The sequence below is a fragment of the Sphaeramia orbicularis genome, chromosome 8 (assembly GCF_902148855.1).
Source record: "Sphaeramia orbicularis chromosome 8, fSphaOr1.1, whole genome shotgun sequence".
Lineage (NCBI taxonomy): Eukaryota > Metazoa > Chordata > Actinopteri > Kurtiformes > Apogonidae > Sphaeramia > Sphaeramia orbicularis.
The window spans coordinates 2,994,391-3,016,590 of NC_043964.1; the positions used below are offsets into that span (position 1 = coordinate 2,994,391).

Genomic DNA, 22,200 nt, shown 5'->3' on the forward strand with positions numbered 1-22,200 from the left:
TATTGTTGTTTTAGTTGCATAATCAGCCAACACAGTGGGTGCTTATTTATTTACTATTTTATTTATATGTTTATTTGGTAGGGACAGCACACATTGATTAACATTTCTTTAAATGTGCCAGTATTAGCAAAAAAGCTATTTTTCAACTGTTGTCCCTGGGTAAGATGTAAAGTTCATTCATAAAATTAGAAACATTTACGAAATTAAGGCATTACCCACACATTACCTAGCATTAGTTCACATACACAGTATACACAGGTCACCTTTCAGTAATAGTATAGGTGACCCAAAAAATTTTTGAAGTGCGTATTGGCAGACATGAGCAAGTGGCAGCACTGTGAGACAGTGACCTTGAGCAAGTAAACACACCCCCATTTTAGTAACCATTGGCGGCTGTGCCAGAATTGTTCAGTAACCGTGTGATCTCAAGATTCGGTAACGTTCCCTGGCCCCCTAGATCGCCAGATTTGTCCGTTTGTGATTTTTTCTTGTGGGGCTATCTCAAGAGTAAAGTGTACACGACTCGACCAAGAACTCTGGATGAGTTAAAACAGAGAATTCAGGATGAAATTCCCAGTATCCCAGCTGAGATGTTGCAGCGGTCAATGAGGAATCTCAACAGCAGATTTCAAGAATGCATTCATACAGGAGGACGCCATCTACAGGAAGGAATTTTTAAAAAATGAAAATTCCATCATTGTTTCTTAAATGGCATGTTTTAAGGTTTCAATTACTATGAATAAAATATTTTTCTTCCATCACTCTTGGTTTTATTGGATTGTTAAAAAGTTCCCATTTTTTTGTGTCACCCTGTACAAACACCTGGAGAGACACTGGCGCCATCCCATACACTGCAATTCATACCACTACTGTAACTTTGCTGCTTGCTCTTTATAAACCTGATCTACAGTAACATGTTTGAGTGTAAATACATTGTTAATTGTTAGACTGTAATTAGCAGGGGTGTTTTGTTTTTTTTTCATATAATGTCCATGAAGTGAGTAATAACTAGCATTAGAATATGTTAAAATGTGAGAAAACATCAGATTAGCTGCATTAAAAATGTTTTTATTTCATCGTTTTTGTATCACTTTCTAATATTTGGTTTTAAATACATGTTTCTTTGCTTCACAAATAAAATGCATGGTATACCTGAGTGGAAATTTTTGTAAATCCATGAAAAAAAAAAAAAAAAAAAACTTGATCGGATTGTTTTTTCATGCCTAAGGAGGAATAAAAACATCCAAGAAAAAATCTTGACTAAAGTTCTCATAATTCATGCATGAAAGGGTTAAATATATACTCTTGGTGTATTCAGTTTTAAATATTAAGCATTGAATGAATGCTGCAAACTGACAAATGTGCAAGTTGTGTGACTGTTCCTTTAACAACAGCCTCATGGATAAGATCACTGTTGTAAAATAAATAGGACACTAATAAAAAGAATAGGGAGAGCACAGGCAGAGTAAAACTTAGCCTTAGTTCATTTTTCAAGACTCAAAATCGACAGTCGTAAAAAGATGGCTTTTGGTCATTCGTCACTTTATCTTTCTTGGTATGGGAGAAAAGAAAAGCAGACGCAGAAATGAGCCGCATGTGCGTGCAATAGTTTAACTGCATTTTACAACATCTGGTTTATCTTTGCTTTGTGAGAAGGCAAAAAAATGAGATTTTGGGAATTTGGGAAGTTACATGTGCTGGCAAAGAGGCCTGAGTTTTATCAGCATCCATACACTTTATTACCATTTTCCTTTGGATAATGTGCACATACTATACATTTATTTTGCCATTTATCCGATGCAGTTTTTTCCCCATTTCCTGCATCCGTGTGAAATCTGTCAAATTAAACCCTTAGTTTTTCACATTCTGTCATTGTTTCCATCTTAATACTGATTCAATACCATCTGTGTTTTATCCTGGTATGATATCACATATCCTTAATTACATTTATTTTTGTGTCCTGTTACTTGTTTCCTTAAAAATCCCCGATGGAGGTCATTAATGTTTCAACTAATCTTTAAATCACTAACATCTGGTCAAGTACTTAATACTGGTAATAGAAAAGCAGTGTTTGTGTGTCCTCAGCAAAACAAATGGTCTAAAAGTCTCTAAACTGACAAGGAATGAAGTGTTTTTATATCTTCACTTTAAAGGAGTGATATTTAGTGTTTTTAAATAGAATTATGCATTTTAAAACACTTCCCTGGGGTCTACATAAACTGTAAATGTTCTGCTTGGGTCTGAATTTGTCATTAATTCAACTCCACAGGTCCATCTTCAACCCTATTTCTGACACGAGAAAGGTCGTTTTGAGTGCCGACCCTTTAACCCAGGGGTGTCAAACATGCGGCCCGGGGGCCAAATGTGGCCCGCCAAAGGGTCCGATCCGGCCCGTGGGATGAATCAGCAAAAATTACACTTAAGATATTAACAATCAAGGATGTCATAGTTGTTTTTGTTCAGGTTCCACATACGGACCAATGTGATCTCAAATAAAATAATAGCATAATAACCGATAAATAACCCTGGTCAACAACAAATTATTGTTGAAGTTTTTTGAGCTGATTTAGGATCATTTTGGTGCTGAATCCAAAAATCACATTCATTTTGCTCAATCAGGTCAACTTTCTGAACTATGCTACATATTGGCTTTTAACATTTGTGCTTACATTTATGGGCATTTTCACATCATATGATACAAAATTCTTTCATATTTCTTGCAATAAACGAGTTCTGAAGATTTTACTTTTACCAATTTATGATTAATGTTTTTTTTAATATTACAGGTGAATGAAATGGCTTCGACTAGAAGATCTTGCAAAAATAAGCCTGACGTATTCTGCTACATCTGCGCTGAATACACCATTGTACCTAACAGGAATCAAGTCACAAGTTTCATAAAGTGTGCTTACCAATCTTATTTTGGTATTAATTATTATATTTTGTGAGAAGATCAAATTTTTCAAAATCAAGTTAGCAAAAAAACCTGACCTAATTGAGAAAAACAGATGTCATTTTTGGATTTAGCGGTGCAAAATGGTCCTAATTCAGTTGAAAAAACCTAGACAACTTACAAAAAACATTTTTTTGTAACCCAGTGTAATGACTCCAAATTTTCTTAGTTTAATGTGAAAAACATAATATTATATTACATCTATAAATAAGTAAGGAGATCTCCAAATTTTTCTCTTTGTTTTAGTGTAAAAACTTACAGTAAATGATGAAAACATTAACATTTACAACCTATCCTTTAACAGTAAAATGCGAAGGTGAAATTTTAATCATTAATTATTCTTCCTGTTATTAAATATTTGTGCCTTTATAGATCCAATCTGTAATATGCATGTATAAATGGTAATTTGAGATGTAATATAGTTAAAATTGCACTTATTTTTCTCAAGAAATTTCAGTTTTTTTTCAGGTAGTTCACATCATTTTTGTTTGGATAGTTTGCAAATGTACATATTTTTATAATTTAATTTTGATTGCACTAAAACAAAGAGAAAAATTTGGAGTCGTCATTATTTACAGGTTATTATGCTATTATTTTAGTGGTCCGGCCCACCTGAGATCAATTTGGGCTGAATGTGGCCCCTAAACTAAAATGAGTTTGACACCCCTGGTTTAATCCTTACGTGTTCTCTTATATATTTATGGATTTCGTTGTTTTAGTTCCCTATCAGCCAACACAGTGGACACTTATGCATCATCCCATAATTCATGCCATTACTGTAAATTTTCTGTTCCAGATAAACCTGATCTACAGTAACATGTTTGCCTGTAAAAAAAAAAAAAATGAAATTCTTAATTGTTATAAAACTGTAATTAACAGTTTTGTTTTTTTCAAATGTTTTTTTTTTTTTTTTTTTTTGCATAGTACCTCCATGCAGGTATTGTTAAAATGTGAGAAAACATCCAATTAGCAGCATTAAAAATGTTTTCATCTCATAGTTTTCATACAGTATATCAGTAAATACATGTTTGTTTGCTTCTAAAATTAAACATATGACTTTGTAACTATGAAAAATAGGTTCATAGAACAAACTCAATCACATTGTTGTTTTTTTCATGCCTACAGAGGAATAAAAACAGGAAAAAAAAAAAAAAATCTTGATTAAGGTTCTCATAATTCATGCATGAAAGGGTTAAATGCACATGTGCCACTTCAGGCCCCGCCCCCTCCAGGTTGTTGCCCGTGTTTTCTGTCCCGTTCAGCCACTTGTGTTTGTTAATACAACCAACAACTGAACATTTTAGGTAATCGGCTCGAAATTTGGACATATTTTCAGTTTTTTACTACAACCGTTGCTGCTGATAAACAATTATGGCGTACTTGGAGAAATATTCGTTGGAAGTCTTGACCTTATATGTGCAAATGTCATGATGTAACTAGTTATAAAACGTAACAAATTAAGAAGGAATTAAAACGGGTTATAGAAATCCACTTGATTGTTGCCGAAATGAATATAAACATAGCTTTGCTGCAACACCTGGAGGGTCCAAATCAAAGTTTTTGAACTATTAGGGTCCAAATACACAAATAAATGAACCAAAGACGAAGAAAAGTGGGTTTAGACAAATATGAGCCCTTTAACATTATATAAGAAGGGGCTTTAAATAGTTAGTGGAAAAAACGGTTTAAGTTATGATGATTATTTTTCAACATATGCTCTATCTAGGTCAGGCCTGTCAAACTCATTTTGGTTCAGTTCCATATTTAGTCCAATTGGATCTCAAACGGGCCAGACCAGTAAAATAATGACTTGATAACCTATAAATAATGACAAATCCAAGTTTTTCTTTTTGTTTTAGTACAAAAAACCCCCCAATTAAATTATGAAAATATTTACATTTTACAAAAAAGATATGAATAATCTGAAAAAACAGAAATTTCATTTGAAAAATTAGTGCAATTTTAACAATATTCTGCCTCGACTTATTATTTCTACATGTACATTTACACACAGTGTTCCATAAACATTTGGGAACAGGCAGAAAATTGTTAAAATTTTGGAGTTTGGAACTAAAATTTGAACAATTTCTACAATATTCCATCTGTTATTATTATTATGAACACAACTCCAAATCCCAGTGGATCCATAAATGCACCAAACATTTAGGAACAGGCAGAATATTGTTCAAACTGCACATTTCAGGTTGTTCATCTGTGTTTTAATTGACGTATTTATTTGCAATTTATTGTGAAAGAATAGTTTTGTAAACGTAAATATTTTCACAGTGTAATGTTATTTTTTTCACTTTCACTAATTTTTCACAAAGAAAATTTGTCGTCATTATTTATGGTTTATTGTGTTGTTCTTTTGACTGTAGATCACACTGGTCTGTATGTGGAACCTGAACCAAAAGGATTTGGACAACCTGGACTGTTCAGGTTCATTTATGCACTTCGATCCCGCGGGCCGGAATGGAACCTTTGGCGGGCCAGATTTGGCCCCTGGGCCGCATGTTTGACACCCTTGATCTAGGTCAATACACTTCACACTGGGTTTAGAAAAATATGACCCCTTTAAAGCTAAAAGGACATTTTAACTGTATGCTCATATTTGCAGTTCTAACGCCTCCTTTTGTGAATCTTAAATGTGTGTGTGGCTGATGTGGGGGGTCTCACAGAGCGGGTGCTGGCGGGGGCAGAGGGGCTGGTGAGGGACACCATCTCCTGAATGGCCAGCCGCAGTTTGAGGCGATGCAGCGGGTTACTGATGCCGATCTCCCTCTGGATCTCCGTGTCAGACAGGTTGGCCATAATCGCACCACTCTTCACGTTGGCCCGACAAGCTGCCACGTACCACGCCGGCATTCCCACCCACAGCTGAGAGGAAGCAGAGCACACAAGGAATAAGAGGAGTGAAACCTCATGTTTTATGGCTCAGTTACATCCTACCCAGATAGCAGTTACCTTTGGGCCGGACCCGCATTAAAGCCTTTACATCCGTTTATAGCTTACATCCGTTTTCTGACTTTGGACCAAATCTGCATCTGATCTGTCTTTCAGCTCTCTCTAGCAGTTCCAGAGTTGTGCTGGCTTACGGATTCGGCCCAAAACAGTCTCCCATCTCACAACCAAGACTGGTTTTCAAAGTTGTAACGCTGATCTGGACCAGAATCGTAATATGAATCTGGACCAGAGTCGTAATACAAATCTGGGCCAACATGATACTTGTGTATATTCTAGATGTGATTGAACAGAGCTGGGCCAGAGCTGGACCGTTTCTGTAGAAGATCTGTTTCGCGGAGCAGTACCTGTTTTGGCCCGATGTGCGTTTGGACGCCGGGACGGATCTGCCAAACGGTTTCGGGCCGAGTCGGGGTGCGATTCTGTTCCAGATCCCTCCCAGTATCTCTTTGCTATCTGGGTATGTTTTACTGTCTAAAACGTTTCGAAACCTGACAGTACCTCCAACCAAGACACAACAGTAGGTCCATCCCAAGATGCAAAGGGAAGTCCTTGGCGACATGCTTCTTCCAGTAGCTCATGCCTGGTAAGAGGAGGAAGAGTTACAGGGGTTTAATTAGTGTCATATGATCAAATGGTAACATGTTACATCGGTGCAATTTGTTGGCGGGGGGGTGGCAGGGGTCAAAACCCCCCCCCGGTTTTACATCCCTACTTCATACTTAAGGTTTTGAGGTTTCTGCTGTTAAAAGGACATTTTTCCTTCCACTGTCACCAGTCACTAGTGTTTGCTCCTGGAGGATTCTGTTGGGTTTCTGTAAACTGGCTTAGAGTCTGGTTTGGACCAGCTCTATATGTAAAGTGTCATGTTAGGATTTTTGTTATGATTTGGTGCTATATAAATAAATTTGATTTAATTCAGTAGCTTTTCATCCAAGCAGCAGAGTAGCCACATCTGTCCTTATCTATCCAAACTAAAACTAAACTAGAAGCATCTGGAGAGCGCAGACCTCCGCCAAGGCCGATCAGTGGGCCCCCCCATGGGCCCGCCCACCCCCCACCGCTGATCACCACCAAAATTTAATCATTTGTTCTTTGTGCCAGTATCAACATTTCCTGAAATTTTCATCCAAATCTGTCCATAACTTTTTGACTTATCTTGCACACAGACAGACAAACAGACAGACAAACAAACCAACGCTGACAAAAACAGAACCTCCTTGGCAGAGGTAGTAAAGTAAAGTAAAAGTAAAGTAAAATAAACTTTATTGTCCCCTGAGGGAAATTCATCTTGGGCACAGTGCCACATATCATTACTTCACAAGACAAGATAAAAAACATCATCACATGGACACATTACAACAACGACAGTTAGTCTGTCACATCAAACGGACATGGACTGTATTTGAGAACCACAACACAGAACATATAAAGACGCCTAAAGTGCAAGGGAAAAAAAAAAAGGGCTAAAGTGCTGTGTGTTTGTTGCACGTTGCTTATTACACTAGTCTATTACACTAGTTTTTAACACGGTTCGGCTAGTGTAAATAAACCTTCCTTACTTACAAAACCAGCTCAGGACCACACCTTTAAACTCACTTTTCTTCTTCACTTTGAATAGAAACATGCCCTGAAATGGTGTTAGGACTGAAGGGGCACACTGGTAACAAGATTTGGCAGCTCCTTCTATAGCTATGGTCTGTTTTATTTATGTTACTTGTAATGGTGCGACTTTGGTGTTTAAAGGGGTTAATAACAGTCATGTGAATGATACCAAAGTAATCGGATCCAAAATCCAAACAGGAGTAAGTCTGAAATCATTCCTGGACTCACTTCTTCTTGCTGCGGCGGTCTTTATCTGCAGGACCCAGAGTCCCGGTCTTGTTCATCCCCATGGGGTCTCCAGAGGCCAGATCTTCAGAGGGTGTAGAAGCTGAGAGAGACACGGGGAGGTTAAAGGTCACATATATGACATATTGATGAGGTTGTATCTTGAACTTCTCATCCTTGGCAGCTCAGACACATTTAAATGAAATACTGACTGTGTGGATATACAGTCAGCATTATGTCGCTCAATTATTCCCAATCTGCTCACCGAGGGATGCGGATCCGTCCCGTCCAGGCTGGCCCATCCTTCCTTTCTCCTTCTTCCCAAAAAGGCGGCCAATGGAAGACTTGATGCTTTTCTTCTTACTGGCCTTGTGCAGTGAATCTTGGCTGCTGTTGGAGCTGCTGCCATCTGCTGAAAGACTGGAGGGGACGAGGGAATCACTCAGCCTTATGCACATCACAAGCTTTTCTTCACATCGTTATGTTTCATGTGCGGCTGCTTTACCTGCGGAACTCCCGGGGGTCGTCGAGCATCGCCCCTGGATGTGTGAGAGTCATCCTGTCCAGCCGCAGCGCACGAGGAGTGGGAGGAGGCGTCGAGTCAAGAAGTGCCAGGGACCGATCGTCGTCCTTATTATTCTGCAACACGCAATAAAATCGTTTAAATAAATATTTCTCGCAACATGTCACTTGGATTTTAACTCCAGAAAAGCAGAAATCACAGACCTGGATCGCATTAAAATTCTATTTTTATATCAGCTCTGTTTAGGTGTCACTCAGACAAATTCAGTCCATTTTAATAGTTTCTGTCTTGGGATTTGGGCTGTGTATCGGCAAGAACCTGGCAATACGATACAAATCACAATACTTGGATCACAATACGATATATCATGATACTGTTAAAAAGGCCATTTTTTGTTTGTTTCTTTTTTTTTTAAATGACTATAACCTTTGAAGAATTAAACTACACCAGAAATATGCACAAATACTCAACACATTTTTATTTGATCCCAACAGAATCTAATGTTCTATCACCAAATGTTCAAACTGTGTTCAAAGTGAAATTCTGTTTTACAGACATTCCAGTTTCAGATCCTGTTCAAATGTTCAGATTCTATTAGTTCACAACTAACATCAGAACAGGATTTGAGTTCAATCCCAACAAAGGAAAGAACATTATTTAATAAAAGAGTGTTAAATAATATAAATAAAATGGAAACAAAAATAAAAAATGAACCTCCACAATATCTGCATTTGAATAAATACCTAAAAATATTGATACAGTATTGTGAAATGAAATATCACGATATATTGCAGAGCTGATATTTTCTTCCACCCCTACATGGGGTAGTATCTGGGTTGTATAAATTTAATATAATAGCACATTAAGGTGATGGTCATGTCCATCAGCATATTTATTATCCAATCCAACTTTATTTGTAAAGCACTTTAAAACAACCGCAGTGGACCGAAGTGCTGTACAGAAGAATAATTGAAACCAAATAAAAAAAAAAAAATACAGAATAGATTAAAAGACATAGAACTGTACAAAAAAAGAAAACAGTGCTGCACAGAAAAATGAGTAAAACACAAATAAAGAATAAAATACAAGAATTGATTAAAAAAAAACATAAAAAGCCATACAATTAAAACAACAAAACAGAATAAAAATAATACATTTAAACATCTCACATGCTTTCATGGTTCATATTATGTTGATTTTACTTCCCTTTACATCACTGTTTTATGGATGACTGGTTAAAACCTAACTCAAGAAGACATTTTCACTGTTTGCAGCTTATCTTAGAGTTCATTTTCTTACCATCCTCATGTCTTTGCTTCTAAAACTTATAAAGAAACTGGGCAATGGAACAAAAAAAACAAAAAAAACACACTCCATCTAATTGGAATAGCCTGCCCAGTTTGCTTTACCTCCTTTATTACTTAAAGGCATCTTTCCCTCATCTTCTTATTATTAACAACCTGCTCTTGTTTCTAATCATACATGAGGAAAAGAAATAATGTAATAATACTGTGTGGGTGCATGTTAATGTACAGTATGTATAGAGCTCTGTGTGGGTACGTTTACTGAACATTTTGGCATTTTAGGGGAATCAGTAGGTGTGAGTTTCTTTTGTCTGTATTTGCATTGTTCTCTTTTATGTATTTATGTATTTTTTCTAAATTTGTGTACAGACATGAAAATGATTTATTTCAAAAGGTAAATCCACAACCAATGTCTAATAAATGAATAATCTAAGTAGAACGCTGTTAATGTGTACGATGCATTCATGTAATACATCAAAATATAGAGAGTATCACTAACACTAACATGACACTGGTATTAATTCTGATGCAAATTGGATCTGATTTGTTAATACTTTCTACTCTTGATTTTAACCCCAAACAACGGAAACTAGGACAGACTGAGCCAGGTGATGTTATTCCATTTATCTGTTACATAAGTTTGGCTACGGAGGTCCAACTCTAACCTCATCTTTTTGTTCTTGAGATAATTTTCTGCTTCTGTTACCTATGAGATTATTGTCTTTTGGTTGAGAAATTACATCGCGGATCCTTCTTTATTTGTATTGCGCTTCGAGACATTTCTCTTCCATTCACATAGATATTTTTCTTGCACAATCACCACAGAATACATTTTTTTGGGGTCGAATTGCACCATATTTTGAAACCCATCTAACTATTTGTCTGACACAAAACATCACACCATTGCTGGAAGTTGCTTGGCCAATCTAACATGAAAAGTAACTGAACTTCTTTGACCTCGACTGCATGATTTACTTGTGCTTTATTTACATGAGTCACTGTCTGGAGGAGCTGTTTGCATAAACAGGGCTGGACACAGAGATAAAAAAAAAAAAAAAAACGCTGACAGGAATAGGACTTTCCCACATTGACCAGTACCTGTCTGTCTGTCTCTCGGGCCGGGGAGTGGGGCAGGCGAGGTGTGGAGTGTCCAGAGCTGGGGGGTGAGGGGGAGGCCAGCGTGGAGGAGGTGATAGATGAGGGGATGAAGCCTCGGCCTGTGCTGTCCCTCCCCAGGGAGGACGGAGGGATGGGAGGACTGTCCAACGCCACGCTGCTGACCCGGCTTTCGATCTCCTCAGCCCGCAACTCTGTGTTCTCCTTCTCCTCCTGGATCAGTCTAGTTGTTGGATGTGCAAAGAGACAAAAAGAAAGAATAAGACAAGGAGAATTCACAGTGTTACTGCTAAGCTTATTTTAAAAATCTTAGGGATGCACCGATAACACTTTTTCCAGACCGAGTACGAGTACTTGCATTTGAGTACTTGCCGATACTGAGTAGCGATACGAGTACTTAATAATCCCATTCCAGTTGTTAGTTCCTTTTGTAAATGTGCTTTATTGCTGTTGTCATTAGTCTGACTGGAACCAAGTGCTGCTACTGACATTTAATGTGTTTTTTGTTTTTTTTATTTATTTGCACAAATAAAAACAGCAAAGGAAAAAAACAACATTCAACAAGGGACAAAATTGTGCAGGAGAGGTTAGAAGCCGAAAAAGAAGGCTTATATGAATACCTCCTCCGAAATGAACAATACACAAAAAAGAATTTAAAAATACAATATAACTGAAATAATAAACTGAAGTAAAAACAATAAAAATGTAATCCACAGTACAAATCATCAAATACAAAATCAAGTAATACACAGCCTTCCATTTTTTAAGTCCTTTTCAGATGCTTTTTTAAACAACGATAAAGTAGATGTTGATTGAAGTTCAGGTGTCAGATTTATTCCACAGATTTGGTCCACCATATTTCAGAGAATACTGACAGACTGAAGTTCGGCAGTACAGAAGATCAAATTTGCTTGAAAATCGTATCCGAAAGTTTTGAATAACAGAAGACAACATAAAGAAATTGTGAAAAACTTTAGGAAGAATATGAGTAAAGTGAACATATTTGTACATGAAGACACAGGTCTGGTAAACGTTCACATCAAAAACTGAGAGAAAACTGAATTTTTTGAAAAGAGGAGCAGATGAGTGGAGTCTCTTAGAAAAACTGATCATTCTAAAAATTTCTTTTGAATTAAAATAATCTTATTGAGATATGGGGACAGGTTGCCGCCCCAAACAATGTTGGAATCAAGGTTCTAATAGTTTGGATTTTTCATTCTAGTTTAGTTTTATTTAGTAGGACTTCTTTTGTCTCTAATTCAGTTCGTTTTAATTCATTTTTAGAGCAGGTTTGATAGTTTTTATTAGTTTTCATTTTTTTCTAAATGCTTAGTTTAGTTTAGTTTTAGTATAATTTAGTTCAGTGGTCTCTTCTTCTCTGTCGTGTATTCAAATAAATCCCAGACAGGACTCTGCTGCTTTCTCCCAACTTTAGTCTCCATGTTTCCAGGTAGAGTGGGGACCAGTGGGGACTAGTTATGTTTTTTTTCTTTTAATTATAGTTTTTATTTATTTCAGTTAACGTTCAGTTTTCAATTCTAGTTTTCGTCATGTTCGTTAATTTTTGTTAACTATAATAACCTTGCCGCCAGCACCTGGAAAACAGATGGAATGTACGCAGAGGACGGACAGACCGCTGCGGTCTGTATCTGTCTGTGTCTGGAACGGTACTGTCAGTCAGCCTTACTTCTATCACCCTCATTTATTTGGTTCAATCTCCACAGTCTTCACACTCACACACATTATTCCTCTCTCGTACCTGCTGCACTGAACTGGAATGTCACACAGCCGTAAGTGGTATCGGGTGCAGTTGTATTGGATTACTTTTATGAGTACGAATACCAGTACACACAATGAGTATCGGAGCGATGCCGATACTCGTACTGTAGCATCTGTCACCAAGTGTGCGTAAAATGCCACACCTATAAATCAAACTATTAAATATTATATATTGATTTATTTTTTCTGCTTTAATTTGATTTTATTTTTGTAAAGCCAGCTCAGTCCTAATCATACAGATCAAATGTTAGAATAGTGCGTTTTAGACACACGGGGCAGACAGATGCTAGTCTGGTCATTTTCTTTTGTTTACAATGTGCACATTTGAGTTGGTGGCCAGAATTTTAAAGATCATGACAAAAATGAACAACTTTTGAATTCTAACCTTATTTAAATTGTGAAAAACAATATAAAGTTTTTTAAACGAAGTACAAAGTGTGCGGTAAAGGGCACCCGGATACCAGAGGGTTAATACAACTTGTTAAGCCTCAGGACTCCTTTAACCATCTGTAATTCTTTCACTTTGCGAATTCACCGCCTTGGGTCGGACTGAACCCTTTGGAGGGAACGGTTTTGGCCCGCGGGCCGTATATTTGACACCCCTGTCGTAGACTCATCCTCCCTCCGTGCTTCATCTAGTTTGGCTTCCTTACTTGATCTCCTTATTGATGGCCTCCGCTGTTCCTGCAGCATGATGGCCAGGGTCTGCACGTCCGTCTGTCCACTGGGGGACAGCAGCTCGGAGCCGAACAGAGTCTCCCTGTCCTCCTCATCATCAGAGCAGCCCACGTCCACCACCCGCTTCAAATCCAGTCCCCAGCAGCCTCCACTCTCCCAGTCTGGGTACTGCACAGAAACAACAGGAGAGGAGGATTACTCAAACTCACATCTGCCTCTACGGTTCATGAGGACATTTTAGGAAACTGATGTATCCAACTTTATGACATGTAACAAAAACAAAAGTAGTAACACTGTTAGAGGCCGGTTGATAGGTTTATCATTTTAGATTTTCTTCTTTTTTTTAAAAATTTATTTCTGGTTTCTGTTGGATTTTCTTCTCATTTTGTTTTACTGTGGCCACACCCCCTTTTGGGATAAACGGGGCTGATTGGCTCACACCTGTTTTGCCACACAATGTTCACTGTGGTCAGTTTCAGATGCTGCAGCTCTTTCATAATTCATAGTTTCAGTTCTTGTTTGTTCAGTATTAATTGTCCTCCTTGTAAATCCCAGCTGGACTGACTGGACAGATCCTGACCAAGGGAAATCACATTCTCCCTTTGTGCTGTAATCTACACCTGGATTTACTGCCTCTGTCCACAATAATATACATTATATAGACTAAATGTCCTCTAAACTTAACATTTATTTGCAACATAGTTATAGCAACTATGACATGATCCAAAAAACAAAACAAAAAAAATTTAGCAAAAAAAAAAAAAAAAAAGTCTCAGTTGGGGCCGCTAGAAATTTGTGAAATTTGTTTTAAAATGGGATCACGAGCCAAAAAAGGTTGGAACCACTGAATTAGGAAATATCTGAACCAAAATGCATTATTAACAACTTATGACCATTTCAAACTCCAATAAGGATGGATGAGTTAAGTGGAAGAACCTTCAACATTTATACTAACTGGAGTTTATTTATTTTAATTTTTTTTAAATGCTATAAATGCAAAAAATATGCTGATAAAATGTTAACTGCTTTTCTTCCCAGATGAAAGTGTATTTGTTTGAACAGTCTATTAGTTTAACTTCCAAAGGCATTAAAGAATTAGATATAAGTTGAAGACTAACGAATAAGAATAAGACTAAGTTCCGCACCTTGGGTGACAGGGCTTTTGCCATTGCTGCCCCCCCCCCCTGGAATTCTCTACCCATTCACATCCGGAACTCCGACACACTCACCTCATTCAAAAGCCAACTTAAATCCCACCTCTTCAGATCATCATTCAGAAAACTGACCGCCCGTTCAACCTCCTCCACTCTCACCTACCTTCTTTTGTGTGTTTTTCTTTTGTCAGTATTTGTCTCTGTATTTGTTCTTCGATTACCATTTAGTATTAACCTCGTATCTGTTTACTCGTTGGATGTATGTTGTCCCTTGGTTGTTACTGTAAAGCGTCTTTGAGTACTTAGAAAAGCGCGATATAAAAACTGATGTATTATTATTATTATTATAATTATTTATATTATTATTATTATTATAAAGGTAACAGTTACACCAGCTAAACAGATACAAAGGTTGTCTATCGAGTCCTCTGAAATTAAGGTTATTTGTAACATAGTATAGCAAACTATTATATGATCAAAAACAAATCAATTAAAAAAAAACAAAAAAACAAAAAAAAAAAGTCTTCTGTTTTGAATGTCTGGGGTCGCCAGAAATTTGTGATGTTGAAATGGGGTCACGAGCCAAAAAGGTTGGAAACCACTGATCTATGGTGATAAGTGTGGGGATCATGTGACTGTGTGGTTCCAGACTCAGGTATTTTCGTGGTTACCTTGGTAGAGTCCTCTCGGGCGGAGCTCCAGCGGGCCCGGTGACTTCGCCTGACCACGCCCCCAGTGGAGGCATTGCCAAAGGGATCCAGATGAGCGGTGGAACCTACCGGGAGGGACCCGCCCCCATGGGAATACCTCAACTCCAGGGCGCTACCTGGCAGAGAGCGACTGAAGAGATGGAGGGGCGGATAAGATGATTGAACGCAAGATGAAACGACTGTTATTGCTGCAGGGGAAATCAGGTTGTGACAGTAATTACAGTATAAAACCACACAGAAAAACAAACACGTAAATAGCACAACACACCCACAAAGAGTGAAACTAAAGTGAGTACAGTGGGAGTAAGGGATCACTGTTGTTGGTTAGAAGATTAAGAAAAAAAAAAATTGCATACTAAAATGGAGAAGAACAAAACATACAACACAAAAAAAAAAATCTATGCATGTATGAAATGAAAGGTTTTCTTTCATGTTATGTAGAAAGGTGCATCATCTTCCTATTAACAGCTCTGCAGCAAGGTTATTATTAGCGTTAACGAAAACTAACGAAATGACGAAAACTAGAATTGTAAAAACATTTTCGTTAACGGAATAAATAAAAACTATGATTAAAAGAAAAAATGATAACTAACTGAAACTGTATTGTGTGCTCACAAAACTAACTAAAACGAATAAAATGTATGGATAAAATTCGCTTCGTTTCATCTTTGCCAATGTCGGATTGATATAAAATCGATTTATTTCCCTCAAGCAATTTTAGCTGCTGGCACCATATGATATTTAACGGTCCGTCACTTCTCATTACTTGTGGTTTGGAGTCATCTTTTCATCCCCACTCTACCTGGAAAAATGGAGACTAAAGTTGGGAGAAAGCAGCAGAGTCCTGTCTGGGATTTATTTGGATACGACGACAGAGAAGAAGAGAAAAGATATAAAAAAAACTATAACTAAACTAAAACTAAGCATTTAAAAAATAACAAAAACTAATAAAAACTAGCAGACCTGCTCTAAAAACTAATTCAAACGAACTGAATTAGAGACAAAAAAGTCCAAACGAAATAAAACTAAACTATAATGACAAATCCAAAACTATTCGAACCTTGCTCTGCAGAAGTCTGTAAGTGTGATGATGATAAAGTGCAAATGAGAAAAATGTGTTTTCAGTCAGTCAATGAGTGTGTATACATATCAACCGCTGTTTCAGCCTGCGATTGCTGACAGTGTTAAACGCCTCCAACACTGACTGATTTATCTACAATGTCTGACAAGATAACAGACACACAGTGCATGCAGGAGACTCAAAATAATGGTGCGAGTTTCACTCTTTCCTGTGGCGTTGATGTTTAAATGGAACCAACCTGGAATAAGAACCCCCGGGTCTCGCTCTCAGCTGATCTAACTCCAGCTGAATCCTTTCCAGCTCAGCTATCAGCTGGTCCTGGACATGGAAAAAAGACCGAGTTGTTGAAAAAAAAAAACCAGAGAATATGTCGACTGACTTCAACTAAAAATGAATCCCTGAGGCATAGTCACCTTGTTTGCCAAGAGATCGTCCTGGAGTTTCTTCATGTTGGAAAGCTCTTCAGACAGGGCATTCTGGAGCACAAAACAATGAATTTACTCTTATTTTAATTAAGCTTCTTCATACTGGAAAGCACGGTTAGCAAGAAAAATATGCAATTATTTAAAGCTGCACAGGAGAATTTTGTGAATGAAATGATGACCACGGTTAGAGAAAGTAATTTCCAGCACCTGGAAATCTTGTAAGGGGAAAATTAGAGGCAGCATCGAAATGTTACAATTTTTTACTGAAATGTGAAAAATAACCAGAAAATGGAAGTCGGGTTTTTCACTAAACAAGGTCTGAATCCACAAAGAATGGCTTACATCCACTAATTGTTCATGGAATTGCACAGAATTTGTGCACAGAGTCTGCTCTGTTTTATGCACCTATTCACAAAAGACATGGGATAATTCCATGCTGGCTCAAACACACCCATGATGTTTTGCACCTGAGCTCAATTTGCCCTTTGTTTCTCTGCGCACCGATCAGTTCATAATGAAAACAGTAACCCTCCAAATACATGCCTTTGATGAAATATTACAAATAGGCTCCAGCAATTAATGAAATGTGTCTGATTAATGTGTGACACTTAAAGTAATGTTAAAAAAACAAATAAGTTAAAAAAATAAGTCCTTACTGAGATAAAAGAGAAAGTATTTTTCAGATAAAACACATTTTATATTATTTTGCATGATATTAATACACAAATTCACATGTAACATGGTCAAAAGGACATGAAAATTACACGCTACTGTTTTATTTTTATAATTATGCAAGACAGAGTGTTTCACAAAAATGGCCACTATTGCAAAATCATTTGTGATTAATATGCGTTTAACTGGGCTGGTTCTGCATGTAACTCAAGTGGACATGATGGATTACACACGAAACCTGGAATGAGACTGAGATTCATGAAAAACCCACATGTCTGGATTAGAAAAAACCACTAGGATCATCAAATTTAACACAGTGTCTCTATTTATGGTCTATATAAGACCATTTACAGCCATGTTTTCAAAATAAAATGCACTGACACCTAGGTAGTTTTTCATGTCCCAATTTGGATCCGATCTTTAGCCCCAAAATTTATTAAAAAAATCAGTAATTTTGGGATGGCTCAGAGTAAGAGTATATATTTTTTTGCATTTATCTGAGGTCATTATTAGGTCTATCCTGGGGGGAAATATGTCTACATTTGTCTTTTATTATTGGGTCTAAAAAGATGGAAAAGTGCCAGGAACCAAAATGAACCCAGTTTCATAGAAGCGTCCATCTGTGTATTTGCTGAAACAATAGTACCGATTTTCTGTTTGGTGTCACATCTGGATGTGTGTCACGACCTCTTTGAACCCCAGAGGAGGTTGTGTGTGTTTATGCACATGACGCAGCAGCTGTAACGGCGAATGAAAGTGATTGATGTTGTGTGTTCTGCAACTGTTAGACTGGACTGTGGGCTAATAAGGAGCAGCCTGATCGTTAGTACTTTTTATAATCACTTACAAAAAACTCAAAGTCTTAAGAGTTTACAAAAAGTGAACTCAATGAAATCAAGCTTAAAAAATTCAAAGATTTGGAGAGAGAGAGACAAATACAGAAAGAAGTAGTGACTCAGAGGTGGGTTTGCATGCTTTAACACCAGCTTGCTGCAGGCGGTATTTGCAGCAGTCCAATTGCACCTGTGCTCATCTTCTGTGAACTAAGCAGTTTTTGTATATGCTTGTTTACTTGCATAGAATGGGGCTGATTTTGCATCAAATATACGAATATTCCTTAAATTACAGCGGCGCTATCTGTTTTGCCATGCAGTTTGCAGTGACTTCTACCCTTTGCGGGTACTTTGTGCATAAAAGACAATATTTTTGTCCTGGTTGTACTGGTTTGTATTGTGCAATCCTTTTCTCTATCTGGTTTCCAATAAGCATTTTTTAATTACAAATCACTGGTATTTCCTTTAATTTAAATATGGATGCATCTATGAAACTGGGTTCATTTTGGTACCTGGCACTTTTCCAGCTTTTTAGACCCAATAATAAAAGAGAAATGTTGCCCCAGGATGTACCTAATGATGACCTCAGATAAATGCAAAAAAATATATATACTCTTGCTCTGAGCCATCCCCAAAATTAATGAATTTTTAATAAAATATTGGGGCCAAAAATAGGACCCAAATTGGGACATGAAAAACTACCTTAGAGACCTTATACATTAGAGACCTTCTAGTCCAGTATGAACCATCCAGACCACTCAGGTCATCTGGTGCAGGTCTGCTCTGTGTTCCCAAAGTCAGAACTAAACATGGAGAGTCAGCGTTCAGTTTCTATGCTCCATATATCTGGAACAAACTACCAGAAAATATCAGGTCTGCTGAGAGTCTGAGTTCTTTTAAGTCCAGGTTAAAGACTCACCTGTTCACTGCTGCCTTTGACTAAAAGGCTTTTGACTTTTTAATTTTATATTCTCTTTGAAACTCTGCACTGCAACTTTTACTTTAATATGTGTGTGTTTTTATTTTATTTTATTTTATTTTGATTTTATGTGTTGTTTCTTACTCGCTGTTTTTAATCACCTTTTATATGTTTCTTTTATAATGTTTTAAATGTGTTTGTTTTTGTTTCTTTTATTTCAATGTCCTGTGTGAAGCACCTTGAATTGCCTTGTTGCTGAAATGTGCTATACAAATAAACTTGCCTTGCCTTGCCTTGCCTTACTAGGTGTGAGTCCATTTTATCTGGACCACATGGCTGTAAATGGTCTTATACAGACTATAAATACATTGTGTTTAATTTGATGATCCTAGTGGTTTTTCGAATCCAGACATGTGGGTTTTTCATGAATCTCAGTCTCATTCCAGGTTTGGGTGCGTAACCCATCGTGTCCACTGACGTTACATGCGGAACCTGCCCAGTTAAACGCATATAAATTGTGAATGATTTTGCAACAGTGGTCATTTTTGTGAAACACTCTGCCTTGCATAATTAGTTTGATTCCCAAATGGACCTGTAAGAGAATAAAAAGATATTTAAAAAAATAGTAGCGTGTAATTTTCGTGTCCTTTTGACCATGTTACATGCAGATTTTTGGATTAAATATAATATAAAATAATATAAAAATGTGTTTTATCTGAAAAATAGTTTCTCTTTCATCTCAGTAAGTATTTATTTTTAAAATAGACCCACAGTGCTTCCAAACTTGCTTCATAACGTTCGTCTACATCTGGTTTGAATTTTTAGCCACTCTGTCCTGTTTTTAGGACCAGTTCATGGAAGCACCCATATTCATGTGTTAAGTAATCTTCATGTGGCACAGAGGTGTCAAACTCATTTTCTTCCAGGGGCCACATTCAATCCAATTTAATCAAAAGGGGGCCGGACTAGTAAAATAATAGTATGATAACCAATAATGACAACTCCAAATTGTTTAGTGCAAAAAATAACATTCAGTTATGCCAATATTTATGTTTACAAACTATCCAAACAAAAAGGATGTGAATAACCTGAAAAAAATTACATTTGTTAAGATACATAAGTACAATTATATCAATATTCTGCCTCGATTTATCATTTCTACATATGCGTTACAGATCAGATCTACAAAGGCACAAATCATTTAATAACAGGCAGAATATTGTTCAAATTGCACTGAATTTTCTTTAGACATTTCAGATTGTTCATAATTGTTCAGGTTATTCACTTTTTATTGTTACAGGATAGTTTGTTAATGTAAACATTTTCATAATTTAATGTTTTTTGCACTAAATCAAAGAGAAAAAATTGGTGTTGTCATTATTTATAGGTTATTATGATATTATTTTTGAGTTTGATGCCCTAACTTGCACTTTGCAAATTCATCCCACGGGCCGGATTGGAACCTTTGGCTTTGGTTCTGGTTTTGGCCCCCGGGCCGCATGTTTGACACCTGTGATGTGGCACAACAGCAAAACTCACTCAAGTTCCGTCCTGGAGGGCAGACAATTTGGATCATAAACTGAAATCAGGACGTTCATTGAAAGAAGGAATCGATCTTCTGGTTTTAGTGCAGGTGTGAGATGTGCACTGTGTTGACGCTTGCTTTAGTTTTTGGACGTCACCTTTTCTTCCAGTGCAGCCATTCTCTCCTTCAGATGAAGCTGCAGCCTTTCGTTGGACTCAGACAGTAGCTTGTCCACTGTGTCGGAGAGACGCTTGTTGTGTTCATCATTCATCCTCTCCCTCTGCCTCGCCTAAGGGGGAGAGAGCAAGACGGGCGAGTGCGAGAAAAGAAAAAAAATGAGTGTGAGGAGGGAGAAAAGAGAGGGTGGGAGGAGAGTTAATAACAAGCATTCTGCTTGACTGAGAGACAAAGATTCTATCTGAATGTGCACGGTCAAATAGAAGGTTTAGAAAATTACTGCGCCTTTGGTGCCGCGTAAAGCTCGACAAAGAAATGGTATGAAAGAGGAGGAGGATGAAAACAGACTAAGAGATGAGAGAAAAACAAGCATGACTCACTCTCTGTAACTCCTGGTTCTTCTCCTCCAGTTGCGCCTCCATCTGTCGCAGTCGCTCCTCAAAGTTGCCATGACGCTCCTCCGCCTGAATGATTGGAGAGGAAGGAAGCAGGGTTGGAGCGTGAACTATGGTGCGACACTAATACAAATTAACACAAAGGAAACAGCTTGTTGACCTCAGTCTACCAATTAGTTACATGCCTGTACAGATCACAGCGCAACAGAAAATTTGTTTGCTTGTGTCTTACAGGGCATTAATCTTATCCTTCCACAGGAGCCATCTTGCCCGAACATGTGAAAAGTTAAGGCCAGGACCCTAAAGTTTGGCTAATGCCGGTTATTTGCCATGTATGAAGGAGTGTTTACAAGAATGCTAGAGGTTAACATATTAGCAATTAAATCAGTCAGTCATAGAGAATTTACGCAGTGTACAGCTCTTGACGTGTTAAACGCCCCAGGATCAAATAGCTGCGCTGACTGTGCCCCTGAACTGCCTTTCATCTTCAATTGTTTTCTTAGGAATTTACTGGAACTGCCTGATGAAAATATTTGGTATAAATCTGTCATTTGAGATCTTATGTTTCATGTCATTCATGCACGAATGCACACAAAACACACACACACACGTATTCTTGGCTGCGCAGACCCACATGCCCACACATGCCCCAAAAATACACACTCATGCGATCAGGCCTTTGCACAGAAACATATTCCCAACTGCACACATCTGTCCACATATGCATGCACCTGTGAAAAGTTTTGGTTTTTTAAATCCTTTTTAACCTCATAAAAAGAGGATGGTTAAGGGGTGACAGAGCTATTATTAGTAGGGCTGTGTATCAGCAAGAATCTGGCGATACGATACAAATCACAATACTAGGATCACGGTATCACAATATATTACGATATATCACAATACTGTTTAAAAGGCAGTTTTTTAAATTGGTTTTCTTTCTATTTTTCTAAATGATTATTTCCTGGAAGAATTGAATTACACCAGAAATCTGCACAAATACTAAACACATTTTTATTTGATCACAACAGGATCTGATGCTGTATCACAAAATTTTCCTCTATTAAAACTGAAATTCTGTTTTACAGACATTACAGTTTCAGATCCTGTTCAAATGTTCAGATTCTATTAGTTCACACCTAACTCAGAACAGTATTTGAGTGCAATA

The 22,200-nt window shown here is 37.4% G+C and overlaps 1 protein-coding gene across 1 annotated transcript in view; it reads right to left on the reverse strand.

Annotated features, from left to right (window-relative positions):
* Window positions 1-5,572: 5,572 nt before the first annotated feature.
* LOC115424110 (liprin-alpha-3-like) overlaps window positions 5,573-22,200 on the reverse strand; it is a 57,200-nt gene continuing 40,572 nt past the window's right edge. Inside the window, 13 exon segments of the mRNA XM_030141213.1 lie at window positions 5,573-5,830; window positions 6,416-6,497; window positions 7,748-7,847; window positions 8,010-8,164; window positions 8,250-8,383; window positions 10,670-10,910; window positions 13,120-13,144; window positions 13,147-13,312; window positions 14,970-15,138; window positions 16,328-16,407; window positions 16,503-16,565; window positions 20,621-20,752; window positions 21,021-21,104. Coding sequence (XP_029997073.1) covers window positions 5,573-5,830; window positions 6,416-6,497; window positions 7,748-7,847; window positions 8,010-8,164; window positions 8,250-8,383; window positions 10,670-10,910; window positions 13,120-13,144; window positions 13,147-13,312; window positions 14,970-15,138; window positions 16,328-16,407; window positions 16,503-16,565; window positions 20,621-20,752; window positions 21,021-21,104 — 1,689 coding nt within the window.